This window comes from Moschus berezovskii, chromosome 10 (genome assembly GCF_049115385.1).
Source record: "Moschus berezovskii isolate FMDL1 chromosome 10, NW_MosBer_1.0, whole genome shotgun sequence".
Classification (NCBI taxonomy): domain Eukaryota; kingdom Metazoa; phylum Chordata; class Mammalia; order Artiodactyla; family Moschidae; genus Moschus; species Moschus berezovskii.
The window spans coordinates 93,417,407-93,443,918 of NC_142469.1; the positions used below are offsets into that span (position 1 = coordinate 93,417,407).

The 26,512-nt window shown below is 42.8% G+C and overlaps 1 protein-coding gene across 1 annotated transcript in view; it reads left to right on the forward strand.

Moving 5' to 3' along the window:
- The window catches only part of UST (uronyl 2-sulfotransferase), a 316,076-nt gene that overhangs the window by 237,859 nt on the left and 51,705 nt on the right, over positions 1-26,512 (forward strand). Inside the window, exons 6-7 of the mRNA XM_055433861.2 lie at positions 23,606-23,703; positions 25,751-25,908. Coding sequence (XP_055289836.2) covers positions 23,606-23,703; positions 25,751-25,908 — 256 coding nt within the window. The remainder of the gene's footprint in view (positions 1-23,605; positions 23,704-25,750; positions 25,909-26,512) is intronic.

The window sequence follows — 26,512 nt, forward strand, 5'->3', positions numbered from 1 at the left end:
CAGGCAGAGCCTGGGTTTCAACCGGTGGCATGCTGGAGCTGTGTTGGCCTGGCTCTGAGCAACTCTTACATTTTCAGGAAATTTTCAACTAATTGCTATTTCAATTGACATCAAGATGGTGGCTTGAATTTGGCCATGGTAGGAATATTCACACCATGGAAATCTGCAGATGCTATAAATCAGGTCTTTGTTTTTTGGGAAAGGGTAGTTATTATGAATTTACTGACATATCACTGATTAGAATCCAGGTCATCTGACTCCAGAGTCGCCCCTTAAACTTCTATGCTACATCAAGGCATATAATGATTTTCTGATGCATTTTGACTCCAAAAATTCCTTAAGCCACCTTGTTTCCGCTGAATGCCTATACAAGGGTTGTCATGCCCTATGTTTTGCCCCTCTCTGCATTCCACCATCACCACTGTGTGTCCTGCTCCCTTCCTACACAGAAAGTTTCTCCAGGATAAGAAGGTAAATTATCTTATACTTGCTTGTATTCCAGCCCCTGCACACCAGCCCACTGTTGAGTAGTATTTACTGTGGAAGGTAACACTGATATATGTACTCACCTCTATTGATGATTAGGGTTTAGCAGCATCTATGGAATAATGTAGAAAGGTGTCCCATATAGTTGTATCTGTCACCACTCCTATGAATTCCTGCGTCTTTCATTTATAAAGGCAGATACTACTGCAAAGTGTGTTTCAACCTCAGGATGACCTTTCAATTGAACTGTAACATCCATTACAGTGATGTGGTTCATATGCTTCCTGCCTACTCCCACCCACAAACCGGGGGATATATTAATTACCTGCCTGCCTGGCCACTGGCAGCTTATTGTGAAACTGTGTATCCTCCCAGCTCTGCTCTCTCCAGCCTGGGAAATAAAATATGCCTGCTGCAATGGAAGCAGGGAGGCACATACGAGCTTTCAGAGTTCAGGACTCCTCTCTCCTTGTGTCATGTGCTCCAGCTTCTGAGAGTACAGCATCTGTAGAGACCAACCCAAGAATGGTTAAGATGCAAAGAAGCCCAGGAACTCTGGACACTGTAGAAAGTGATGTGCCCTACATGGCCCTGAGATGTCAGAAGACTTGGGCTTCAGGGTCACTTCAAACTGCTTAATATGTGAGCTACTAAAAATATTTCTAGTGCACATGAACCAGCTAAGGAAGCTGATGCCACGAAATCTGTTTCCGTATGAAAAAATGGGTCTCTCATAAGAGCAACCTTTACCCTCAAGCAAAGATCTTGGAAATCTTTTGACATTGCAAAAAAAATCTGTAAATCACCACTTTTGAACCACTTCCAGAAATATTTCTTCCTTATTAATTTAAAAGCACTTTTTTTTTTTTTTGGAGTGCCTGTTATGAGATGGATCCTTTTCTCAGCACTCAGGAACCATTGGGGAATAGAACAAAAATTGCTGTTGTTGTGGAGCTCACGTTCAAGTTTTATTCGTTGCTTCATTGGGGAGGTGTGTTCATTTATCAATCATGTCTCATTCAGCCAAACAGGTGATGAGCCATGTGTAATGGTGGGAGCAACAACCAATGGGAAACAACATAGACTGTGCTGTCAGGAATACAGTCTAAGCGGAGAGGCAGGCACATGGCCCTTGGGTTCTAGTGCCTGTGAACATCAGTGGACTGCTCTGGAAGTCATGTGCATGAGGCTTCCTGGAGGAGGTGACACTTGAGTCTTGCTGGATAAGTAGAAGGCAGCCAGGCAGAGAGGGCATAACTTGAAGCAGCTTGCAGCACAGGATGAACTGACGGTCATGAAGATTGCTGGGGCCGAAAGGATGACGCGGGAACTGGAACCCAAGGTTGGACAGATAGGCAGAGCCTGCATCATCATGTTTCATTAATTTCATTTATTTAAAAGACAGTTCCCTCAGGTTCATTTCTGCTGGTGTTCTCCTTTGAAAGACAGGCAGGAAGCCAGAGGAGACCGTTTCCTTGGTCTCTAACCTGCAGGTGTAGACCTACAAAGTGATCACGCTGTCCCACGCTCCCTGCCTCCTCCCAGCCTCACTCCAGTCCACTTCAAAGAAGACTTCTGTCTGTTCCCAAGGATGCAGCTAGCTCCCTCCTCTTCCACATTGCCCTGCTTCTGGGTAATTCACCGGTAGTTCACCAGCCCATCGACAGCCACTTAGAGGCCACACTCTCCCACCCACATTCTAACATCCCTTTACCACCAGGGAGTGAACCAAGAGTGAGCTTTCACCTCTGTGCCTCTGGAATGGCCCTTCTGGAAAAGTGGGACCTTCACCAGTCCTCCATCAGCCATTAAAAATGGGATGATAGATGTCCAAAGTCTTTGAAAATGCAAGAAACACATAATTCACAGTGCTCTTGTTATTATTTGACGCCTGTAGACTTCTAAAGAAGCAGTAAATGACTTTGTGGGCTGTTCATGAAGGTGAGGTTCTTTGGCCTCACTGAATGCCCCCAAATAAAAACCTTGGTTAAAAAGTTAAAAGACCTCAAAAGGATTTAGGCCAAAGAATTGAGGCGGAATATTGAAGCCAGAAATTTCAGGCCTTCCCGCTTTGAAGGAGTAGCTAAGCCACAGCAAAAGTCACCTGGTCTCTGTTACTTTTTACTAACTTCATTAACATTTTATGACCCTTATAGACTGGTTTGAAAGAAGGCTAGGGCTCAGATATGGAGATGACACCACCCTTATGGCAGAAAGTGAAGAAGAACTAAAGAGCCTCTTGATGAAAGTGAAAGAGGAGAGTGAAAAAGTTGGCTTAAAGCTCAACATTCAGAAAACTAAGATCATGGCATCTGGTCCCATCACTTCATCGCAAATAGATGGGGAAACCATGGAAACAGTGAAAGACTTTATTTTCTTGGGCTCCAAAATCACTACTGATGGTGATTGCAACCATGAAATTAAAAGACACTTACTCCTTGGAAGGAAAGTTATGACCAACCTAGATAGCATATTAAAAAGCAGAGACATTACTTTGCCAGTAAAGGTCTGTCTAGTCAAGGCTATGGTTTTTCCCATGGTCATGTATGGATGTGAGAGTTGGACTGTGAAGAAAGCTGAGCGCCGAAGAATTGATGCTTTTGAACTGTGGTGTTGGAGAAGACTCTTGAGAGTTCCTTGGACTACAAGGAGATCCAACCAGTCCATCCTAAAGGAGATCAGTCCTGGGTGTTCATTGGAAGGACTGATGTTGAAGCTGAAACTCCAATACTTTGGCCAGCTGATGCGAAGACCTGACTCATTTGAAAGGATCCTGATGCTGGGAATGATTGAGGGCAGGAGGAGAAGGGGATGACAGAAGATGAGATGGTTGGATGGTGTCACTGACTCGATGGACATGGGTTTGGGTGGACTCCAGGAGTTGGTGATGGACAGGGAGGCCTGGCGTGCTGCGGTTCATGGGGTCGCAAAGAGTCGGACACAATTGAGTGACAACTGAACTGAACTCGGGCTTCCCTGACAGCTCGGTTGGTAAAGAATCTGCCTGCAATGCAGGAGACCCTGGTTCAATTCCTGGGTCAGGAAGATCCACTGGAGACGGGATAGGCTTCCCACTCCAGTATTCTTGGATTCCCTTGTGGCTCAGCTGGTAAAGAATCCACCTGCAACGTGGGAGACCTGGATTCAATCCCTGGATTGGAAAGATCCCCTAGAGAAGGGAAAGGCTACCCACTCCAGTATTCTGGCCTGGAGAATTCCATGGACTGTATAGTCTATGGGGGTCACAAAGAGTCGGACATGACAGAGTGACTTTCACTTTCACTTAGGGCATTAAGGGGCCTCCCAGGTGGCTCAGACATTGCAGTCCCCCCTGCAATGCGGGGGACCCCAGTTCTATCCCTGGGTCGGGAAGATCCCCTAGAGAATGGAATGACTGCCACTCCAGTATTCGTGCCTGGAGAATCCCCATAGGCAGAGGAGCCTGGCGGGCTACAGTCCATGGGGTTGCAAAGAGTCAGACATGACTGAGCAACTAACACTTTCATTTTCAGGGCATTAAGCAGGGGAAAAAGTAACCCATAAGACCCTTACCAAAATAATGGAAGACAAAAGTGATTGGTCGTTATACTTGTTCGGATAAACTGAAAACAAGTTAGATTGCATTAATAGAAGCATCAGTTGTACTGAGAGCAAATGCACAAAAGGAGATAACATGTCACGTGCCTTTCCAGATGAGAAGATAACTAAATCAAGGCAGCCACATTCCCTTTTCCAAAAAGGAGACGTGTAAAGCTGAAACATCAAACCCTGTCCAGGGCCATTAACCATTCTCATCTGAGAGGTGAAGTCTCCGTCTAATCTTCTAATCTTCCTCAAATGTAAGAGTTAATAAGAAGTTGCCAGTTCATATGGTGAATAAAAACCTTTCCTGAGCTCTCGGTTGTCGATGAGTTTTTACTTTATTCATTCTTGTTGCTGTATAGTCACTAAATCGTGTCCAACTCTTGCAACCCCGTGGACTGTTCATTCTAGTCTTTTCCATGTGTAATTTAGATGGAGGTACATTTAAGTCAATGAAAATCCAACTGAAGAAACAATGACCCCTTTGTGAAAAAAATTTAACATTAAAAAAAAATTAGTGTAGGAGGGTAGGAAAGTTCAAAGACTTTTGCCTCCTTTGTTCTTTTTAATATTTTATTTGGAGTTTGGCACTCGAGTCAGGACAACCCATGGTAACAAAAAAGAATTTCATATAAAAATAACAAAAAAGTGCTATATACCAAAATAGTTTTTCTTTTTAATCTATTATATTTTAATTCCTTCTATCTTTTATTTAAAAATATTTATATCCATGTGGCAGATTTATGATTATATTTTCATTTTTTATTTAACCATATATTCTATAATAAGCACAGGTTAACTTTGCAATAAAAATATCAGAGGAGTAAGACTAAAGTTTGACACCAAGGAGATCTTTCTTGCTTTTGAATTCAAAATAGTCAAATTAGTAAGATTGAGAAGCCAAGGAAAACATTCAGGCACAAGTTAACTGGATGCTAGTTCTCCAGTTAGCCATTTTCCTTGTTCACACTGATGCCAGGGTGTTCTCACGGATAAAATTATAATCCCAGATATTCAGACTTTCAGATTCATATTTTCCATCTCAACCCACAGAAGTTTTATGTGGGGGATTTTCCAGAAAGTTCTCCTATGTTTCAGTCACTTGACTTTTCTCTGTGACAGCCAGTAGGGAACAGTGGTAGAGGATGACCATCCCCAGGCCCTTGGGAAACAGTGCTAGAAGGCTCTGTATTCATTGATTAAGAAGTTCTGTTAAAGCACCAACTTCTTTCTAAAACAATTTGGATCAAACAAGACTAGTTACAAACCACAGTATGTGTAAGAGGTGTCAATTTGAAATCTGCAGTGGTGTACTTTTAGGAGTCTAAAATAAAAAATGGCAGGAGGCGAGAGGGTGCCAAGTCGACTCAGTAGGGCGTGGAAGCTGATGGTTCTTCCTCATTCATTCGACAAATACTGGCGGAACACCTGCCCTCGGCCAGGCACCTTCTAAGCCCTGGGACTTATGTGAACAAGATAGAGTCCTACCTCTCTTGAAGCTGATACCTTAATGAGACAAAACAGATAGTAAACAGACAGACAAATAGTCAAACACATGCTCCTTGGAAGAAAAGCTATGATGAAACTAGACAGTGTAGTAAAAAACAGAGATAACACTTTGCCAGCAAAGATCTGTATAGTCAAAGCTGTGGTTTTTCCAGTAGTTGGGTACAGATGTAAGAACTGGATCATAAAGAAGGCTGAGCACTAAAGAACTGATACTTTCGAACTGTGATGCTGGAGAAGACTCTTGAGAGTCCCTTGGACTGCAAGGAGATCAAACCAGTCAACCTTAAAGGAAATCAACCCTGAATATTCATGTGAAGATTGTTACTGAAGCTGAAGCTACAATACTTTGGCCACCTGATGTGAAGAGCCAACTCACTGGAAAAGACCTTGATGCTGGGAAGGATTGAGGACAGGAGGAGAAAGGGGGGACAGAGGATGAGATGGTCAGGTAGCTTCACCTGACTCAATCAACATGAGTTTGAGCCAACTCCACGGGATAGTGAAGGATGGGGAAGCCTGGTGTGCTACAATCTATGAGGCCGCTAAGAGTCAGACTCAAATTAGCAGCTGAACAACAACAGTGGTAAAGAATCCACCTGCCAGTGCAGGAGACGCCAGAGACTCAGGTTCAGTTCCTGGGTAGGGAAGATCCCCTGGAGTAGGAAGCGACAACCCATTCCAGTATTCTTGCCGGAAAAATTCCGTGGACAGAGGAGCCTGGTGGGCCACAGTCCATGGGGTCACAAAGAGTGGGACACAACTGAGCAACTGAGCACATAGTATTAGACCCACTAAATATTTAATATTAGGTATTAGAGAAATTGTGTTATTTAATAAACAAGCACATATGTTACTATGAGGTTTTAGTATTTTAATAAATATTTCAATGTATTTGGTTTCCTTCCTACTCTTATGTGTTTTATTTTATACATTTAAGCACACTGATCTGAGAAGTGGGTCCTAGACTCCAGCAGACTGCTAGAGGTCACCAGGAGGGCTTCATGTGCACTTCCCCTATCTCTTCACAAAGCTTAAAGGGCTGAAATTTACTGCAACGAATAGTTTTCACTGCTCCTTCAAAGACCTTCTTAAGTTAAAAAAAAATTCTTTTGAAGTGTGTGTAGGTGAAGAGTACCGTGATGGCCAGTCAAGACTGGTCCACTATCTTGATTCATGCTAATGAGCCAACCACTTAACCACCATAGTTTTGCACATTAGCACAAATGTTGACACCATCAAAAGGACAACACCTTAGTAAGATTCTGAAGATAGTTTTGATTTTGGTATCCCTAAAAGGATCTCAAGTCCCGCCAGCAATCTGTGGACTTCACTTTGAGAACCACCAGGCTAGATTAAGTGTCAAGTACAGAAATTCTTTTAAGCACTTAAAACCACCCCAGGGACCCTATTTGCATAAAAATGTTGGTGGTGGTGGTTGTAGTTTTCTATCCAACTCTTTGAAATAGAAGTTTTACCCAAGTTTGCAAGGGGGAATTTTTTTCAATCTCAGTCAAAAATAATCTGTTGACATTTTTGAGTGGGCCAGCGCTGAAATACTAGTCAGGAAATATCTCTTACAACGAGACAGATGGCCCTGTCAGTATCCGGTACAGAGGGGTCTTCACCTCCTTTGTGTCATGAACCCTTTTAGCAGTCCAGTGAAGCCTACAGACCTCTTCTCAGAATAATGTTTTGAAATGCATAAAATAAAATACTTAGATTACAAAGAAAACAAATCATATTGAAATACAGTTATAGCCAGAGCCCGCTTTGCGAGGGTGGGGGCATCTCTGTATTCCAAGTTAACAGACACGTCCTTCCCTCAGTCTTAACTGACAAGGAGAAACAGCTAGGGATGACTTTTTTTTTTTTTTTTTAATGCACTTGTTTCCATGTTAGTTAACATCTTAAATCTCCAAATTCTGACTCTCAGTGAGATACATTTAGACCTAACAAGTCCAAAGAAGAATGTGGAATAAGAAGTTTCTTCTCCACCTTCTATAAGACTGAGCAGTACATGATTCCTGCTAAATACAGACTCTTTTTTATATATATATTATTTTTTAATTGGAGGATAATTGCTTTACAATGTTGTGTTAGTTTCTGCTGTACCACAAAGTAAATCAGCTGTGAATACACATATTTCCTCTCACTTTGGAGCCTCCTTCCCACCCCCACAACCCCGAGAATGGTCCTGAGCTGTAGGTAGGAAGATCTTGCTTACTGCCTCCCTAATAGTCTAGGACTATCAAGAATTCTCTGCTAGAACTCTCTAAAATTTTAATTAGTTAGTCGCTCAGTCATGTCCAAATTTTGCATCCCATGGACTGTTCTCCACCAGGCTCCTCTGTCCATGGAATTCTCCAGGCAAGAATAGTGGAGTGGGTAGCCATTCCCTTCTCCAAGGGATCTTCCAACCCAGGGCTTGAACCAGCATCTCCTGCTTCAGGCAGATTCTTTCATGTTTGAGCCACCAGGGGAACCTCTTTTTTAAAAAAAGAATTGTTTCACATCAATAACTCCCTTCTTTTTCTCTGCTCCTTAAATCAAAGCAACATCCTTAGGCTTACTGTATTTTGAGAAACTACCTAACCTATAGTGCTAAAAGTGGAGAAGCAAAGAATTTACAGTATGGTTACCTTAAGAGTAAAATCAACCATAACCCCATGGTGAAATTTTCCACTCTTCTGGTGAAAGGTTTGTGAATTATTAAAAATAACCCATTTATCCCCCTTCATAGAAGAGAATGTTGGTGCTGATAATTGAAAACAGCTGATAATCCAGAAATCCATTATAGTTAATTTTGGAATTAATAACAGTATTCTTGCATCGTGGTCTCCTCTGATTGTGTTTTTCTTGGGCTAAGGTTGAAATGAATTCCCATTCTTTGACTTAAGGGTGGAGAGGTAAGTTGGTGGTTTGAAAATATCCCAAGAGTAGGAAGCCAGCCTGCGATTTTAAATTTGCCACAAATAATCCTCCAGGTGGATAATCACTGCTTCTTTAGTCAAGGGTTTCATTGTGGTCCTAGTAAGTTTTTTCATGAAGGAAATCATGCAACCTATAAACCACAGCTCCCCTCTGGGCCCCACCACTAGACTCTTTTAGTTTTCACCCCACTTTCCTTACATTTCTCACTGCATAGTTTTCCTGTTAGGAGTGAGCAGAACCATCGAGTCTTACATTTCCGCAACTGCTTTATCCAATGTTGCTGAATCCTTGAGAGTCCTTAATCAGTGCATTCAAATCTCAAGCCATGTATTCACTCTGGGGTTCTTTCTGTAGTTTACAAAGCATTTTGAAATGCACTTTCTTTAATCCCCACAGCCATCCTATGAAAGAGGTGCTACTATCCTTTGAACTTGTGGGTTCAGCAGTTGCAGTGCATGGGCTTGTTTGGGCCGTGGCCTGTAGGCTGTTAGTTCCTGGACCAGGGATCAAACCCATGTCCCCAGCATTGGAAGGGAAATTCTTAATCACTGGACCACCAGAGAAGTCCCACTAACCTTATTTTATAGACAAGGAAACCGATGCTCACAAAGGTGAAGCATCTCGCCCACTGTGATCCAACTAGTAAATAAAAGACCAGGACTCAAACTTAGAGCATCTGATGACAAATTCAGCTTTCCTTCTCTGTCCCACAGCTCTGTCCCATAACTGGTCTAGTATCATTAAAATCCAGCTGTCCTTTACCTACCAACGTTATTCTTGTCAGACAAAGGATAGCAAACCATAAGATCCTATATTTTTTCAGGGAGTACTCAAATTTGAAACGGTGATGGCTAAGCCAGTGGGACGTAAGCTGGTCAACTGTGAGTCCTGTTGACCTGCAGACATGATTGCTTCACTCACAATTTTTGTTTTATGAGCAAAATTAGGAGATTTCACGCAAAAATTCAAATTTCCTGCTCTACTTGGAAAATCAGATGATTGGGTGATCCCTGGCACAAAATCCATGCGGCAGTGACAGGCTTGAGCAGAGTAGCACCCGCCCCCCTCAAGACAGTAGGTGTGCTTTCCCAGTTTGCTCCAGGCTTTTCCACTCAGACAGCGTGGACGGGTGCAGGGCCCGACTCGTGCATCCATGCAATCAGACAGCACTAGTGGGCAGTGGGGTTTGCCACCCCTGCTCTAGAACATTCCTTCCTGGGATGCATTCCTGCTCCCAGTATATATTGGAAGCCCAGTAAGGACAGTGTTGAATGGGGGCTATGGATCTTGTAACGGTAGTTAAACCATACACCTTGAGAGCTGAAAATGTTTATCCTGGTCATTACAAAGAATTGGTTCTAACCACCTAAGTCATTACAGTTGATTGTGCCTTCATCAATTGTTCATGGTGAGAGAGAAATAACCCTTCCTTCCAAATATGTTTAATCAGTTTTTCACCAGGAATACTCTGCCTTTCTTCCTTCACATTCTTCCATGTGTATGTCTAAATGATAAACAAACGTTTAGTCTGTGGAAATGATCTCTGCGTCTTTGGCGTGACTCATATGTTTTAAATTGAGGTGATAAAATATTTGCTTTTCTTTGCCTTTGGTTCTCAGTTTTAGAGACTTGGAGGAAAAAGTATCTGGGAAACTTTGATACTTTAAAACTTTAATAGTCCTTCATTTCAATAAATGTTTTACTTATATGGGTAGATAAGTATACCCACTTATAGTGATTTGAAAATTTTCATTCTCTATAGAGCGTTAGTCTATCCAGGGACAGATAATACATCGAAAAAGAGGAAGAAGATCAATAATTGAAAGGAAAAGGGAGTAAAAGAAAAACTATCATAACACAGCCCTTAAAAAATAAGAGTTAGGGTTTACATTGATTTGCTAAATGTCATCACTTAGATGCAGCTGCATATGATAAAAATATGAGAGAATTTTTTTACAAGAAGCTGTGAGAAAGATCCCAATAACCAGTGTGAAAAAAGGGACTTATCTTGTAGCTTTTTTTCTTGAATTCTATGTAGTTACATTTCATTCTGGAGCAGAAATAATCCAGGGAGCAGGGGCAATGATAGGATCAGAAACGAGGCCTCCAGACAATCTTGGATGGAACATTACAAAGGTGAAAGTCTGAAGATTCATAAAGGTCTCTTACCCACCAGGAAGCAGTCCAAGAGGCCTTAAAGACGTAAGAGAAAGAATGTGAATGAAGGAACAAACAAACTACAAAAACATAAAGCTCAGGGCAAAATAAGGCAGTAGGAAAAAAAGTCATTCAACTGAGGTGGAACTATTCTTATAGTAATTTTTCTGGGTTTTTTTTGTTTGTTTGTTTACTCTTCACTACACATTATGGAAAATTTCAAATATTCATACAAAAGAGACTAGTCCAGTGATCCTCCATCACCCAGTCAACTCTTGGTCACTCATGATTACAGAGTCTCAAGAAACTGAAATTTCCAGTGCATCTAAAATAATCGTTCTGACTATTTAGTTTCAATTTCTCTTTTTTAAATCTGTTGTGGATTCTTTATGACCTTCTGAGCTAGGACTGTGGGGCCACAGAAAGGAGAGGCTGAAAGCCTAAAAAAAAATCCACAAACATGTTGTTTATGCCCTGGATAACCAGAAGTTGAAAGTGTGACTTTTGCGGTTTGTTTTGGCCTCATAGGCCAAAACTATTAGACTATTGGATGTGAAAGAAAGAAAAGGGAATGCTGAACCTTTTTAGCTGGGAAGGCAAAATCATCAAAATCCTATGAGGTTAAGACAGTTGCTGTGGCTTTTAGAAACTTGTGTGGCCCAAAGGAATCATAAATCATTTTTATGGTATAAAACCCTTGAAGAACATACTTGGTTTCTCAGGAATGCCTGCCATTCTTACAATCACAAAAGGCTCATGTCCCTCAAAAAGCTCGGTTAGAACCTGATTGGTCTGCTCAGCATTGCAGACCAATCAGGTTCTAACCGAGCTTTTTGAGGGACATTGGGAAATACTGAACTTTGTAGGGACTTAGCCCATCTCTGAGGCTTCTTTTAACAGGTGAAATGAACAGATATGAGCTAAATGATGCATTTCTTTCCAGTTCATAATTCAACTTTAAAGTAAAATCTGCAGTGGCCCTTCTGGTCCCTGGCCTAAGTTTTAATAGCATCTTTTCCTTCTGGGGTTACATGGAAAGCAGTCAAGAGTTAAAATGTATTTCCATGGTCTTGTTAAGATCCAGAGTGGGAAAGCTATAGATCCTTAAGATCCCCTGGCCATCCGTTCAAATGATACTGTACTACCACCCCTACAGAAAGCCCACAGAATGGTGACCTGTCTGTTTCCTATGTGACTCGGTAGGAGAGAGAGGGGGTAGATGTCTCCATAAACCCAACTTCCTGCTTATTTTAAGTGTTTGATCCGCATCTCAACATTAGTCATATCAGAAGGTCAGAGAGCCCCATTGACTGTGTGCTTCCAAATAGAATCAACATAGCCCCTTTCTGCAGGGACTGCTGCCATCCCTATGCTGGGCTGAATGCTCAGGGCAGAACAGTTGGCCTGGGATCAGGGGGCTGGTTAACCATGACAGCACTTTCAGAGCTCACGGCAGAGCTGCCAGTGGCAGAGGTCCACCACGTGCATCTTTCTGGGCCTTGGAGACTAGAATCACAAAATCCCAAAGTCGTCATTCCTCTAAGCAGAGCGCACATCTGGAAAGTACCTTTTCTAGAAGGGAATAGGATAGAGGTCATTTAATGACATTTCAGTCCTCCAGATGTCTACTAAAAAAAAGTATCCATAATGGTATATCAGTATCCACAATATTATTTAAAGACTTTTTGATTAAAACGCAACAGTGGTTGCTTTCTGGGTTTCACTTTACTGCTGAATTTTTTATGATGTTGTTTATTGAAAAGCAGCACTGTCTTCTGAAAGCTTTTACCAGATTCCCATGGTGATTTGCTAGGCATAGCACAATTCAAATTAAAATTTCATCATCTTCAAAGGCTACTTTTATGAGCTATAAAAGAGCACCTGCCTGGCCCCACATGGGTACTGTAATACAGAGGAGAGGCATGAAGCTTTTCTTCCAAAAGTTTAGAGCCTGTATCATGCTAATAAAGAAAATGTAGAGGGAAGATTACACCATTTTCATGTTTGTGGTTTACTTCAAATATTGGAACTTTTGGCAACACTTGAAGCAATTAAAAGACTCAAAGCAATGCCATTATAATAGAATCATTGCTATGATATATTAATGTCTTTCAGGATCTGTAAGAAAAATCCTCAGAACTCACACTGTTTGAGGTCTGGCTTAAACTGTGCTCCGGCCCGGTGCCTCTGACATCCTTATGAAGCAGAAATGATCACATTTCAATAAACATGTGACCTTGCTTTGGCATGGCCTTGACATTTTACCAAGCTTCTTTCCTCTGACTCAGCAAGATGCACTCTCTGTATCCATCCCCCGCACTTCTACACTCAGGATTCCTCGCAGTAGAACTTCCTGCAGGAACCAAAAAAAACCATGAACAGCCTATGCAGGACCCCAAGCAAGATGATATACTGATTTTATGCTCCCTTGACCCTCAAACACATAACAATGATAGATAGAGTATTTAAAAAGGAAATACAAAGAGTGTGCCCAAGGCTGGAAGAGTATCAGAGGAATGAGCAGCAGTGGAATCACAGGCCGGCTGATCTCTGGTCCAGAATCAGGTTGTGGCAGCCGTGCACTGGGCTCCCTGTCAAGATGGAGGCAGCTTGGGCTCCATGCCACAGCCTGAGGTGGACAGCCATTCTTCCCTCACTCTCTAGCAAAGAAAGCCAAACAAAATGGCCCCTGCCCTGTCACTGGAACTATGGCTTTTAAAGGATAAACCTAGAGAGGGAGTAAAACAGAATCATGGCCTCATAAGTAGGAAGTGAACCAAATTCTTCCTTCTTGGTAACCAGATCTGTTATTCCCATTATTCCCATCAGAGAACTAATAGCCTTCTCTACCTCTTTTTCCTAAGTCTTCCTTCAACTAGTCACTGAAGTCAGTTCTCATGATTTATGATTCTATAAAAATGTATGCCTGAAAAGATTTTCAAAATGGACTTTCACTCCCTAAGAGAATATTCCCATTATTCTCATAGGATTGGAACTTCAAATGAGACCTGGTTCTGGTCTAGTGCCAGGAGTCCTGACAGGAGTAACTGCAGAGCCACTAGGGAAGGACAGGGGCTGGAAGGAAGAAGAGAGGGTGAGAGTGAAAATGAATCTGCCACTCCCTTATGGCAGAGAGTGAGGGGGACCCAAGAGCCTCTTGAGGAAAGTGAAAGAGCAGAGTGAAAGGTTGGCTTGAAGCTCAACATTCAGAAAACGAAGATCATGGCATCTGGTCCCATCACTTCATGGGAAATAGATGGGGAAACAGTGGAAACAGTGTCAGACTTTATTCTTTTGGGCTCCAAAATCACTGCGGATGCTGATTGCAGCCATGAAATTAAAAGACACTTACTCCTTGGAAGGAAAGTTATGACCAACCTAGACAGTATATTAAAAAGCAGAGACATTACTTTGCCAACCAAGGTCCATCTAGTCAAAGCTATGGTTTTTCCAGTGGTCATGTATGGATGTGAGAGTTGGACTGTGAAGGAAGCTGATCGCCGAAGAATTGATGCTTTTGAACTGTGGTGCTGGAGAAGACTCTTGAGAGTCCCTTGGACTGCAAGGAGATCCAACCAGTTCATCCTAAAGGAGATCAATCCTGGGTGTTCATTGGAAGGACTGATGCTAAAGCTGAAGCTCCAATACTTTGGCCACCTCATGCGAAGAGTTGACTCACTGGAAAAGACTCTGATGCTGGGAGGGATTGGGGGCGGGAGGAGAAGGGGACAACAGAGAATGAGATGGATGGATGTCATCACCGACTTGATAGACATGAGTTTGAGTGAACTCCAGGAGTTGGTGATGGACAGGGAGGCCTGGCGTGCTGTGATTCATGGAGTCGCAAAGAGTCAGACACGACTGAGCGACTGAACTGAACTGAACTGAACTCAAAATGAACCTATAGGGCAAATAATCTAAGCAAGCACATGAAAAAAACTCTAATACAAGGAAAAGCAACAAAATCTACTATTGAGATAGAAATTCATTCCAGTTATCTTTACAGAACAATCTGGCAAAGACTTTAAAATAAGTATGCCTAGGATGTTGAAAAGATAAAAGTGTGAATAACTTCCTTTAAGAGTAGGAAATTATATGATAAACACTGGAAACAAGAACATTATGATATTAATAATTAATAATAAATCTTGAAAATGAAAAATATGGTAATTGAAATAAAAACTTGATGGTCGTGGAAATAAAAGCTTAAGAAATGGAATAAACTTTTAACTGAGTAGAGTGAAAGAGGAACTTTATGAATTAGAAAGTAGGCATGAAGAATTGATCAAAACTCAATTCAGAAATGTCAAGAGGGAGAGAGAAAGAAATAGACAGAAGGAGCAGTTAAAAGATGCGGGAAAGGTGATAAATTTCCAACAGTCAGTCAATAGGAGTTTCACAAAAAGAGAATGGTGACATGGTAGGGAAGCAGTATTTGAAGCTATTGAAAGATAAAATAGTCTAAAATCGAAGGTGTGATTCTTCAGACTGAAAGCATACATAAGAACTGAAGAGAATAAACAAAGTTAAATTTACACTCAAATATTTTGAAATAAAGCTGCAGGATATCAAGGAAAAGGAAGAAAAGCAGATGACTAGTGAAAGAAGCATAATTAGGCTGATAATCAGATTTCCCATCAGCGACAGTAGATACCAGATGACAGTTGAATAATATCTTCAGAGTGCTGAGGAAAATAATTGTCAACCTAGGATTTTATAGGGGCTTCCCAGGTGATGCTGGTGGTAAAGAACCCACCTGCCAATGCAAGAGACAAAGAAACATGGGTTCTATCCCTGGGTCAGGAAGATCCCCTGAAGTAGGAAATGGCAACCCTGGAGAATCCCATGGACAGAGGAGCCTGAAGGGCTATGGTCCATAGGGTCGCAAAGAGTCAGACACGACTAAAGCAACTTAGCACGCACACACACAAAATCAGATTGCTTTAGACTATATCAGGGGATCATAGATGTAAACTTTATAAGAAAATTCTGGCTGAACGTTTAAAATCAGAATCCCAGGTAAAGTTTATCTTGTGTTTCATTTCTAATCAACAGCATCAAAGAATTAATAGCCCTCTCTACCTCTTTAGGGGCTTCGCTGGTGGCTCAGACGGTAAAGCGTCTCCCTGCAATGCGGGAGACCTGGGTTCGATCCCTGGCTTGGGAAGATCCCCTGGAGAAGGAAATGGCAACCCACTCCAGTACTCTTGCCTGGAAAATTCCATGGACAGAGGAGCCTTGTAGGCTACAGTCCATGGGGTCGCAAAGAGTCGGACACGACTGAGCGACTTCACTTCTACCTCTTATTCCTGAGTATTCCTCCCACTAGTCGCTGAATTCAGTTCTCATGATTCATTATTCTATAAAAATTTATGCCTGAAAAATTTTTCAAGATGGACTTCCATAAAATGTCCCACTTGTATAAAATTTAAGGTATCCAAAGATTTCATAAATCCACTGGGCCTAACCTCTGCTTAAAGACATTCTTGGTGCAGATATTCCAGACGTTATATGTAGAAGGAAGGGAAACGATTATTAGCCAAAAAAAATTGTAATTATGAAAAGGAGTGACTGATAATGAATTCCACTTTTACTTTTGAAAATGTTTGTACAAAACTGGGTTAGGCCCAGTGTTTTTACACTAGAATCTGTAGACATTTATTTGCCTAATAAAATAACCACCCAGCCTGGCAAAACTCTGCATATTTGGCAGTCCCTTCTGCCCAGGAGCCTGGAACAGCATTGGCCCGGCAGGTGTGGCTTTCAAAAGGTTCAGAGAGTTGAATTCGGGAAGTCTGCCCAGCACTCCACCTGTGTGCAGTGTGCCTTCCCGAAGGCCGGGTTCATTCCCAGCTTTTCTAAGGTTCAAAAGACCTCTATTCATTCACAATTGATAATGAAAACTAAAATAACCAAGGGATTGACACTATACACCAAAATTATAACATTTCTTTTCAATAAAAGAGGGCCTGTATTTTTAAAATTAATTTATTTATTTTAATTGGAGGCTGCTGCTGCTGCTGCTGCGTCACTTCAGTCGTGTCCGACTCTGTGTGACCCCATAGACGGCAGCCAACTAGGCTTCCCTGTCCCTGGGATTCTCCAGGCAAGAACATTGGAGGCTAATTACTTTATAATATTGTAGTGGTTTTGCCATACATTGACACGAATCAGTCATGGGTGTACATGTGTTCCACATCCTGAACCTCCCTCTCACATCCCTCCCCATCCCATCCCTCAGGGTCATCCCAGAACACCAGCCCTGAGCACCCTTTCTCATGCTTTGAACCTGGACTGGCGATCTGTTTCACATATGGTAATATACGTTTCAATATGTTCTCTCAAATCATCCCACCCTCGCCTGCTCCCACAGAGTCCAAAAGTCTGTTCTTTACATCTGTGTCTCTTTTGCTGCCTCGCATTTAGGGTCATCGTTACCATCTATTTTTGACCTGTAGAATATAGATACTCTGTAGTGTTTAACACTATTGTATACATATGAAACCTATTCTTCTGCTTGCTGGCATGGGTTTGGTAGCCCTCTTTCCTTAAAGGGTGAGGTGGTGGTGGTGGTTTAGTCACTAAGTCATATCCAATTCTTGTGACCCCATGGACCGTAGCCCACCAGGCTTCTCTCTCCATGAGATTCTCCAGGCAAGAATACTAGAGTGGGTTGCCACTTCCTTCTCCAAGGGAATCTTCCCGACCCAGGAATCAAGCCTGAGTCTCCTGCATTGCAGGAAGGTTCTTTCCCAACTGAGCTATAAGGGAAGCTCAAAGGGTGAGGTAGGGGGAAGAACAGAACTCTCAACATCTTGGGCCTTAGGAAGAAAAGGAAGAAGAAAAATTATTTTCCTAGACTGGTGATTTTTTTCACAAGGTGCTCTTTGATCATAGGACCCAGTCATGACCCAGCTAGTAAGATCTGACTTCTTGGGCCCTAGGATTGGAATCACCTGCTTATGTAGGGCAATGGGAAGGGTGGGGTGTTGGGGGACTCTTGCTAGCTGTTCCAATATCTTGAGCCTCTGTATGCTGGTCTGAAATAATGATTTTCAGATTTAAAACCTTTGTATCAACTGAAATCTTATAAAAAGCCCAATACATAAACCCAGGCAAAGCACAGCTCTTCCAGTTTGGATAGGGCTGGGGGACCTGGAGTCCTGTCCATCTGGGTACAGCTCCCCCACCATGGACCATGTATACCTCAACTTTTCTTTTTTTATGAAACTTCTTGGATCCTTCCTTTCTGGGCCCAGGTTAGCCATAGGATTGGAGAGGGCTTGATACGAAAGATCATGGAATGAATGAGAAACGTACTAGAGACTCCACTTATTTTGTCTTACTAAATGAGCAAAGTCCCAGGACTACTGGTAAGGGGCGGGGAGATTTTTTTGACTGGGGACCAAGGATGCTGAGAATGCTGCAAACCACACTATGTAAGTTACATGTGCTTTGTCTACTCAGAGGGTTCACCAGGAGTTACCTTGAAACTGCTGTCAGGTCCTGAATTCTTCCCCAGCTTCTGGAGCCTTTCTTTCTCTACAAGTGGACTGGAGTATGCTAACTCTCATTCTCCCTGGACTGCCGCCAAAACCTGGGCCTCCAATGGAACCAGGGGAGAAGGAAATTGCAGACAAGGGAGACGGAAGAGCCAGGCATGGAATTCCCTACTGGCACAATGTTGCTGCTCATGAACAGTAACCAGCTTTTCATTTAAAATGGAGGTTTCTAGCCTGGTCCCCAGAGAACCCATTTACATCAAGCACTCTGGAGGGCCTGTCTGGGAATTAACATTTTTTAACAGGTGCCCTGCCTGATGGCAACCCACTCCAGTATTCTTGCCTGGAAAATCCCGTGGACGGAGGAGCCTGGTAGGCTGCAGTCCATGGGGTCGCTAAGAGTCAGACACGACTGACCGACTTCACTTTCACTTTTCACTTTCATGCATTGGAGAAGGAAATGGCAACCCACTCCAGTGTTCTTGCCTGGAGAATCCCAGGGACGGGGGAGCCCAGTGGGCTGCCATCTATGGGGTCGCACAGAGTCGGACACGACTGAAGCAACAGCAGCAGTAGCAGCTGCCTGATTGTCATTTCCACTGCATTGTCAGTAAGAATTCTTCAAAGTTTTTGAACAGGGGCCTGATGTGGATGAATTTGTATTTCAGCTGAGTTAGTGCAGCAACTCTGTGCAGAGTGCATTTGGGCAGAAGAAATGGAAGCGATACTACCTAGCGGCGGATGACTTAAGTGGGAATTGAGGGGTGGAATGGGTGGGAGAACGAAGATTAAGAAACCTTTCAGGGGTCAAGTTGCAGGGTGGGGCCGTTAAGTGACGTGGAGAATGACGGTGAGAGAGGAATCAGGGAGGACGCCCAGGGATCCCGCTGTAGTGACTGGGGTTTCCACTGGGTGCTGTGGGGCCTTTGGCACTTAGTGTTATTCATCACAGTCCAGCCAGTGGAAATGTTACAGGAGCAAACCAACAGATGATTTTGCTAAAAGATCAAAGTGAAGGAAGATGAACCCACGAAGAAAACCTAGAGGGTGTAAGTGTACACTTTCAAAAATAGCATAGTTTAGAATAAATTTCAACCAAAACTGGTCCTTTTTATTGTAGCTTTGGCAGTTAAATGGACTCAGTTATCTGGAAAGTGTGTTTATACAAGATATCTCATTTCCCTAACAAATTGAGAATATGGTCAGAGTGGGGTCTTATGTTTATACCCAATCTTAAAAGTGAGCTAGATGGGCAGGAGAGTGTTTCGTGGGTTGCCGTGGTAGATACCAAGATCCAAGGACCAGATAAGAAAATCGTAGATCAAGCACTGGCAAGGGGTCCAGTTTGGCTAAAGTCATCACCATGATGATGACCTTAGAACAGATTTTAAAATAAATATTAAGGTTTTCATTTAAAGCAACCTTACCCTAGAAGTACTGCATGGGAAGAAAAAAATTAAATTGCATAATCATTTTAAACTGTGTATGTACGAAGAGAACAAAGGTGATTGTAAAACAACAGAAGATAGTAAAGCCTAACACTAAAGATAAAATGATTAACTCTAGTGGAAAACCAAATGGCCCCGGGGGGACTGGACAGTGCCCATCAGAGCAGGATACCGGAGGAGCAGCCGTGTTGACACTTGTCACAGTTGGTGGCCCAGGACACTGAAAGGTCACTTGCTGAAGATCTGGGTTCCAGTAAGTGTGGCCCATGTGAGTGACCAAGACCAGCCTCCTGAGGCCACAAGTTCTTGAGCTGCCGGGAAGCAACACCACTGGGCGCTGTGGCTAAGCCGCAGGCAGCTAAGTGCGTGGGTCTTCACAGCTCATTTCCGGCTTCCGCTTGGCCTTACACCTGAGTCATCTTTTATTTATGCCCTCCTATAGCATTTCCATAAGCTGGTTGTGGCCAACACCATTCATCAACCTAATGGGCTCAAATGGAACTCTTTGAAATCTCCCGGGACATGTCTTGCTCTAAGAAAGAAAGGTTGACAGTGATTCTTGAACTCGGAATTTATGTCTTCCCATAAATTGACCTCCGGAGGTTATTTGTGGATTCCAATAGAGGAAAGTCCTTCCGAGGTCCCTGCAGTTCTCAGCCCTCCCCGCCCCCACCAGCCGATGTCCTCTGCCCGCTCCTGTGAGCTCCTGGGCCAGGATCTCTGGGGACGGTGTGGCAGTTGTATGTCTTGGCTTATTCCCTCTGCCATTTGCCCATTCATTCACTGAGTATTTATTGCAGCCCTGCTTTTTCCAGGCAGGGTGCTAAGCGCTGGAGACGCAGTGAACAGACATCTGTGCTCTCCTGGACTCACCACCTAAACAAACAATTACACAAGTTCTTATTAAAAGGCAACTGGAAAGTGAGCTCGGAGGAGCGCAGGTGCTGTGAGAGTTTCTGTGGGAGGCTTTGGTGGACTCTCTTACCCCACCCCTGGTGCTAATGCAGGTCTCTGGGGGGCTGACTGTGTATGGGCAGGGTCTCTGGACACCCCCTAAATCACCATCGCATTATTCAGCCGTTTACTGTGAAGTCTCAACCTCAGAGGACAGACCCTCTGTCTCTGACGATGACGGCCCTCACTGGAGTGTCCTGTGCCCTGCTTCTCACCCGGCTCCAGGCTCCCTCCCTTTGACCCCAGCCCAGTTACTGGGCACTCTGACCTGAGGCTGAGGTCCCTGGGGGATGCCAGCTGCTGGAGGATCCCTGGAGGGTGAGCATCCTCAAAGCAAAGCCCAGTCACTTGCCTACACGAGTTTTAGTTTGTTTACCAATGTGTTTGTTGTTGTTTAGTCACTAAGTCGTGTCTGACTCTTTGTGATCCCGTGTGGTATAGCCCAGCAGGTTTCTCTGTCCATGGGATTTCCCAGGCAAGAATACCAGACTGGGTTGCCATTTCCTCCTCCAGGGAATCTTCCCAACCCAGGGATCGCACCCTAGTCTCTTAGATCTCCTGCATTGGCAGGCAGATTCTTTACCACTAAACAACCAGGGAAGCCCTTTACAATGTGTAGCTTTCAAACTTTTCTGATGATAAAACTAAAATACATACGTTACAATAAAAGCTAACATTTCAAAAATGAATCAAAGTAAAAGTTCAATATATTGTCACCTTCCATTACATCTACCACCATAAATAACTTCTTTGAACAGTTTGGTGTTTATCCTTCCAGATATTTGTGTCCTTTTGTAAACACATAAGTTTATTTTTATGTTGTCCTACATGTTCATATTGTCCTATAATCGACTTTGTTTCATCTGCAAACATCAGGAAAAGTTTTCAGGACAGTGTATGTAGATCCTCCTTCTCCTTTCTGGGTGCCCCGTATGTGTTTCCTGGTGGGAATGCACCAGAACTGCTCTGTGAATCAATCCCCCGTTAATGAACTGTGAGCTCGGCTGTATTTTGTTGTCATAAATCTTATAGCAATGAATAGTCTTATACATACATCTCTCTGTGTCGAATTCTTCCTAGAAAGGTATTTTGGGTCTGACATCCTGCATTTTTAATGGGCTTTCATACACAATGAGGTGCTCTTAACCATCCTTCACGTCATGCATGGCTGGATGTGCTGACGTTCACTGTTCACTGTTTGCTTCTACTATATTCCTGCCTGGGAACTACACACCTCTGCTTCCCACGATAGGCCCAAGTGTTTAACTACAGTCCTTTTTTTGCTGAATCTCTTTATTCCAGTTGAATTGTGTAATTTATTTAATTGTTATATAAACCAAAGGAGCATGAAGGAGAAAAGAAAGGTTGTTCTAAAAAAAAAAAGATGTTTAAGTTTTGTTTTTCTAACCACCAACTTGAACTAAAAAAAAATTTTAAATAACTAACCATTTACACAAATCATATCAGATTCAGTGGCTTCAACTGACTTATAAACTCCACTTACTGTGGGACCATGTTTGCTGAATCTCTTTCTTCCAGTTGAATTCGTTATTGTAATTGTGTAATTTATTTAATTATTACATAAACTAAAGAAGCATGAGGGAGAAAAGAAAAGGTTGTCCTAAAGGAAAAAAGACATTTAAGTTACGGTTTTCCAACTACAAGCTTGAACTAAAAAAAAATTTTTTAATAACTAACCACTTACACAAATCATATCAGATTCAGTGGTTTCAACTGACTTATAAACTCCTTTGGCCATGGGACCACTCTTAATCCGCCTTGCCAGTAATATTTCTGAAAAGCATCCCACAGCTCTTTGGTTTGTTTGTAAATTGGGTTATCTTTTCTCCTTAGAAATACCTAAGAACCAGACATATCTTTTTTTTTTCACTCAGTCATGTCCAACTCTTTGTGACCCCATGGACTGTAGCCTACCAGGTTCCTCCATCCATGGGATTTTCCAAGCAAGAATACTGGAGTGGGTTGCCATTTCCTTCTCCACAGACATGTCTTATCTGGGGTATTCAATGTAATCTGCCTTAATGAAAGTGGATTTTTAGCCTTCTTTTTCATCTCCCATCAAGCCACTGTAAGCTCCAGTAATGCTGAAAAAGACCCCACATGCAGCCTCATAGAAAAGAAATCTTCTGTCCGGAAATTACAAATTTGCTATCTGGAAATCACAACTGTTGCCTTTGAAAGTGAGAGAATGTGAATAGGCAAACAATCCGGCTACTTTCTAACCTAATATAACATTAGAAATGGTTTTACAGCCCCTCCAAAATTTACAAACCCTTTATGTAACTATGTTCAGTACTTAAGTATTTGTTATGTGCTTCCCATGTGGCTCAGTGGTAAAGAATCCTCTTGCCAAGCAGGAGATATAGATTCAATCTCTGGGTGGGAAAGATCCCCTGGAGAAGGAAATGGCAACCCACTCCAGTATTCTTGTCTGGGAAATTCCGTGGACAGAGGAGCCTGGTGGGCTACAATCCATGGGGTCAGGGGTTGCAAAGAGTCAGACACGACTCAGCAACTGAATGACAAGTATTTTTTGGACATGTGGATACACAGGGAAACGCATTTCTATAGGGTTGTCTGTATAGGGATCTCTGATGAAGTCTGGATGAACTAAGAATTAAATCATACTGAATCCATTCAACAAATATTTGTTAAATGCCCACTATATACTTTCCAGTTTCTCATAACTGCTGGGGCCACAACTAGCCACAGCCAGCAGGACTGCTCCAAGATGCTTGTGATCCAGGCAGAGACTTCAGGCCATGGGGAAACACAAAAATTCAGTTAATTCAACAGAATAAACATTCTCTGAAATGCTGGGACCGTGTGTGCACCTTGCCCAGTGGAGCAGGCTGGTGCGAGGCAAAAAAGAAAATCTCATGAACTCCATCAGTTTTCTACATCTTCTCAAAGCATTTCCATGTCACTTAAGTATCAATTTTGCTTACCCTCTTGACGCTTGGCAGAGCCCTGCAGAGCCCACCAGCCATCTCACTGCTGTGTTTTCTCTTCTAGGACATCAATGAGTGTATTCTTGAAAACTACCCTGAGTGTTCCAACCCCAGGTTATTTTACATCATTCCGTATTTCTGTGGACAGCATCCCAGATGCAGGTAAAGACTAAAACAGGCTCATGACATGCTTACGTGGACAACAATGGTAGGAAACCTACCAGCTGGCACTGCTCAGGCACCTTCTGTGTCCCCAGCCTCCCTACCTTCTGGAATTCCATTAATATTTATTGCTAATCTCTCAAGATCATGTTTGAGACACTGAATGTCTTATAAATAAGGAAATTAACAAAGCAAGGTCTGGAGAGGGCCTTGGGGACCACCCCTAAAGCTGTGTAACTGAAATGCCAATCAAACTCTTCTTCATTCTTAACATACACCTGTCATTACCCAGCTCATGAGATAGTAAAACCCAGGGGGATGCACCCAGCCTGCTCCTCTGCAGTGACAGCTTCATTGATGGGTGTCCTTGCAGGTGTGGTGTATCTAACTGGGTCGAAACAGGGATGCTCACTTGGAAAATTCCAGAGTGTCTCTCTCCTGAGACACTTAGAAAGAGAAGAAGAAAGTACTTTTAGTGAGCACTTCTCAGCCTTATTTGGATGCCAGACCCTTCTCTATAAGGTGACTTATTCAGACACTTTATGTGGTCCACCCACCTCCTCTGCATCCCTGGGGAACTTCTTAGGAATCCCCACCTAATCCCAGTCTCTGAGGTGGGGTCCAGGCTACTATGACCCCCTCCCCAGGTAGTTCTGATCCAGCTACACTGGAAACTCACTATACACTAGACATGTGTAGCCTCCAGAAGAAATGGTGGTAATGATGAATATTATCTTTGCTTGGTGGAAAATAAACCCAATGCCAGAAGTGACATTTCCCTCCAAAGGAGAGGTTGATTAGAAGGTCCAAAGAGACCGGGGGTTGGGAGCAGGGGACACACAGCTGTATCAAGTTACACTTTATTTATTCATTGTACTTTTTGCTGACACTGTGATTGCTGCTTAGTTATTACTGACGTTTTGCTGAATTTACCACTTTGTTTATGGTCAGAATTCTGGGGCTAGATGTGTCAGCTTCATCATAAACTCCTGAGTTCAGGAGGCCTCCCTCACCCACCTGCCCCTCTGTAATACATGCCTTCTGCTTCAGGGTCAGGGCTTCAGATCCTGGGAAGATTTGGGGCCTGATGGCTCCCTTTCTGACACAATGAACGTATATATTCCGAGAAACATGATTCTAACTCCTTAAAGTACATTTTAAATTGTATATTTCCCAGTCTTGGGGCGAGGACTTATGCTTTACCTTGGTCCATGCGTGATGATCGTCAGAACACTTTCAAAATGTCGCCTTCTCCCACCTTGACAACAATTATTTGAGCTAAATAAGGATTACTTAAAATTTTTCAAAAAATAATCCTGGCTTTCCAAATACCCCTAGATGGTAAAAACCAGCCAGGCCTGGAGCCTAGTTCCTGAGATTCATAGGCTGGGCTCCTTATAGTGTTGTCAGCACAGAGATCTGCCTTACAAATACAAATTAGGCTGTTTCCCTCTGTAATAATAATTTTAAAAGTTTGTCTTTAAATTTCTCAAAAGAGTAAGATGATTAGCAGTCATGACCTGACACCTATTTTGATTTCTACAGAAATCAATATCAGTAAGTTTCCTATGCCTGAACTTCTCACTTTATGGATTTGGTTTGATCCTTCTATTAAGAAGTCATTCTAGGGACTTCCCTGGTGGTTCAGTGGTTAAGACTGTGCAGGGGGCGTGGGTTCTATCCCTGGTGAGGGAACTAAGATCCCACATGCTTTGCAGTGTGGCCAATAAATAAATAAGTCATTCTAATCAGCGTTTGTTGATATCTAGCTGCCTGGGCCCATATAACAAACATTTATTTGGGGCTCACTAAGCTCAGGAGCCCAGGCCTGGCACTATGCAGGGGCGATGATGCTGGAGGAGAGATGGTAGGGCAGGGGCCAGTTGGACCATGGCTGGAGATGCTGCATTTATGCTGGTCCCTGAAGGAAGTGGGATTTGGACTTTTGTGAATGGGGACAGGTAGGAGAAGGGAGAAACTTTCAGCATGTTGTTGCTGCATTTGAAAACCAACCTTTGATTTAAAAATCATTTTTCTATCCATAAAGGGAGCCTGGTGAGTGGGCCCTTGAAAGAGCAAAGCTGAACGTGAATGAAAACTTCCTGCTTGTGGGGATTCTCGAAGAGTTGGAAGACGTGCTGCTTTTACTGGAAAGATTTTTACCTCATTACTTCAAGGGAGTGCTCAGTATCTACAAAGACCCAGGTAACTCTGTCTGTAAGCATTTCTTCTCTGTTCTGAGGGTTACTCACTTTGAAAAGGAAACTCAGGAAATAAAGACATGGAATCCCCTCCTCTGTTAGTGAAGGGAGGTTCCCCTGGCTTCAAAGCAAGGTTAGAATCACGAGATACAGATCCCGAAGCCTTGAGCATCAGGGCCAAACATAAACTGACAACGTTTTAAAGGCCTGATGCTTCCATTTCTCCCTCTGGAAGATGAAATTGGCAACATTCCCATCAACGTTGTCCTGAACGTGTTGCTGGGGCGTCCTTGGAAGGAAAGGTGGGCAAATGGGAGGGAGCCATCATCTGAGGTGCTGTCTCTGGCTCTGTGTCCATTTAACAAAAGTGAATCCTGGCACACAGAACAGATAAAGCGGCACACTGAGAACACAGGCATGATTTTCCTCTAACAAATGCAGTCGTTTCCAAATAGAAGCGGGAAGCAGAATTCAGCAGAGTGATTAGAAGGGTTGCCCACGGTGTCGCTGTAAATGTGATTACTTTGAGAAACCCATTGTGCATTTCTCTTGTTATAATTTTATCTCAAGAAAAAGACAAACAGCATTGTTTCTGCCCTGTTCTTCTT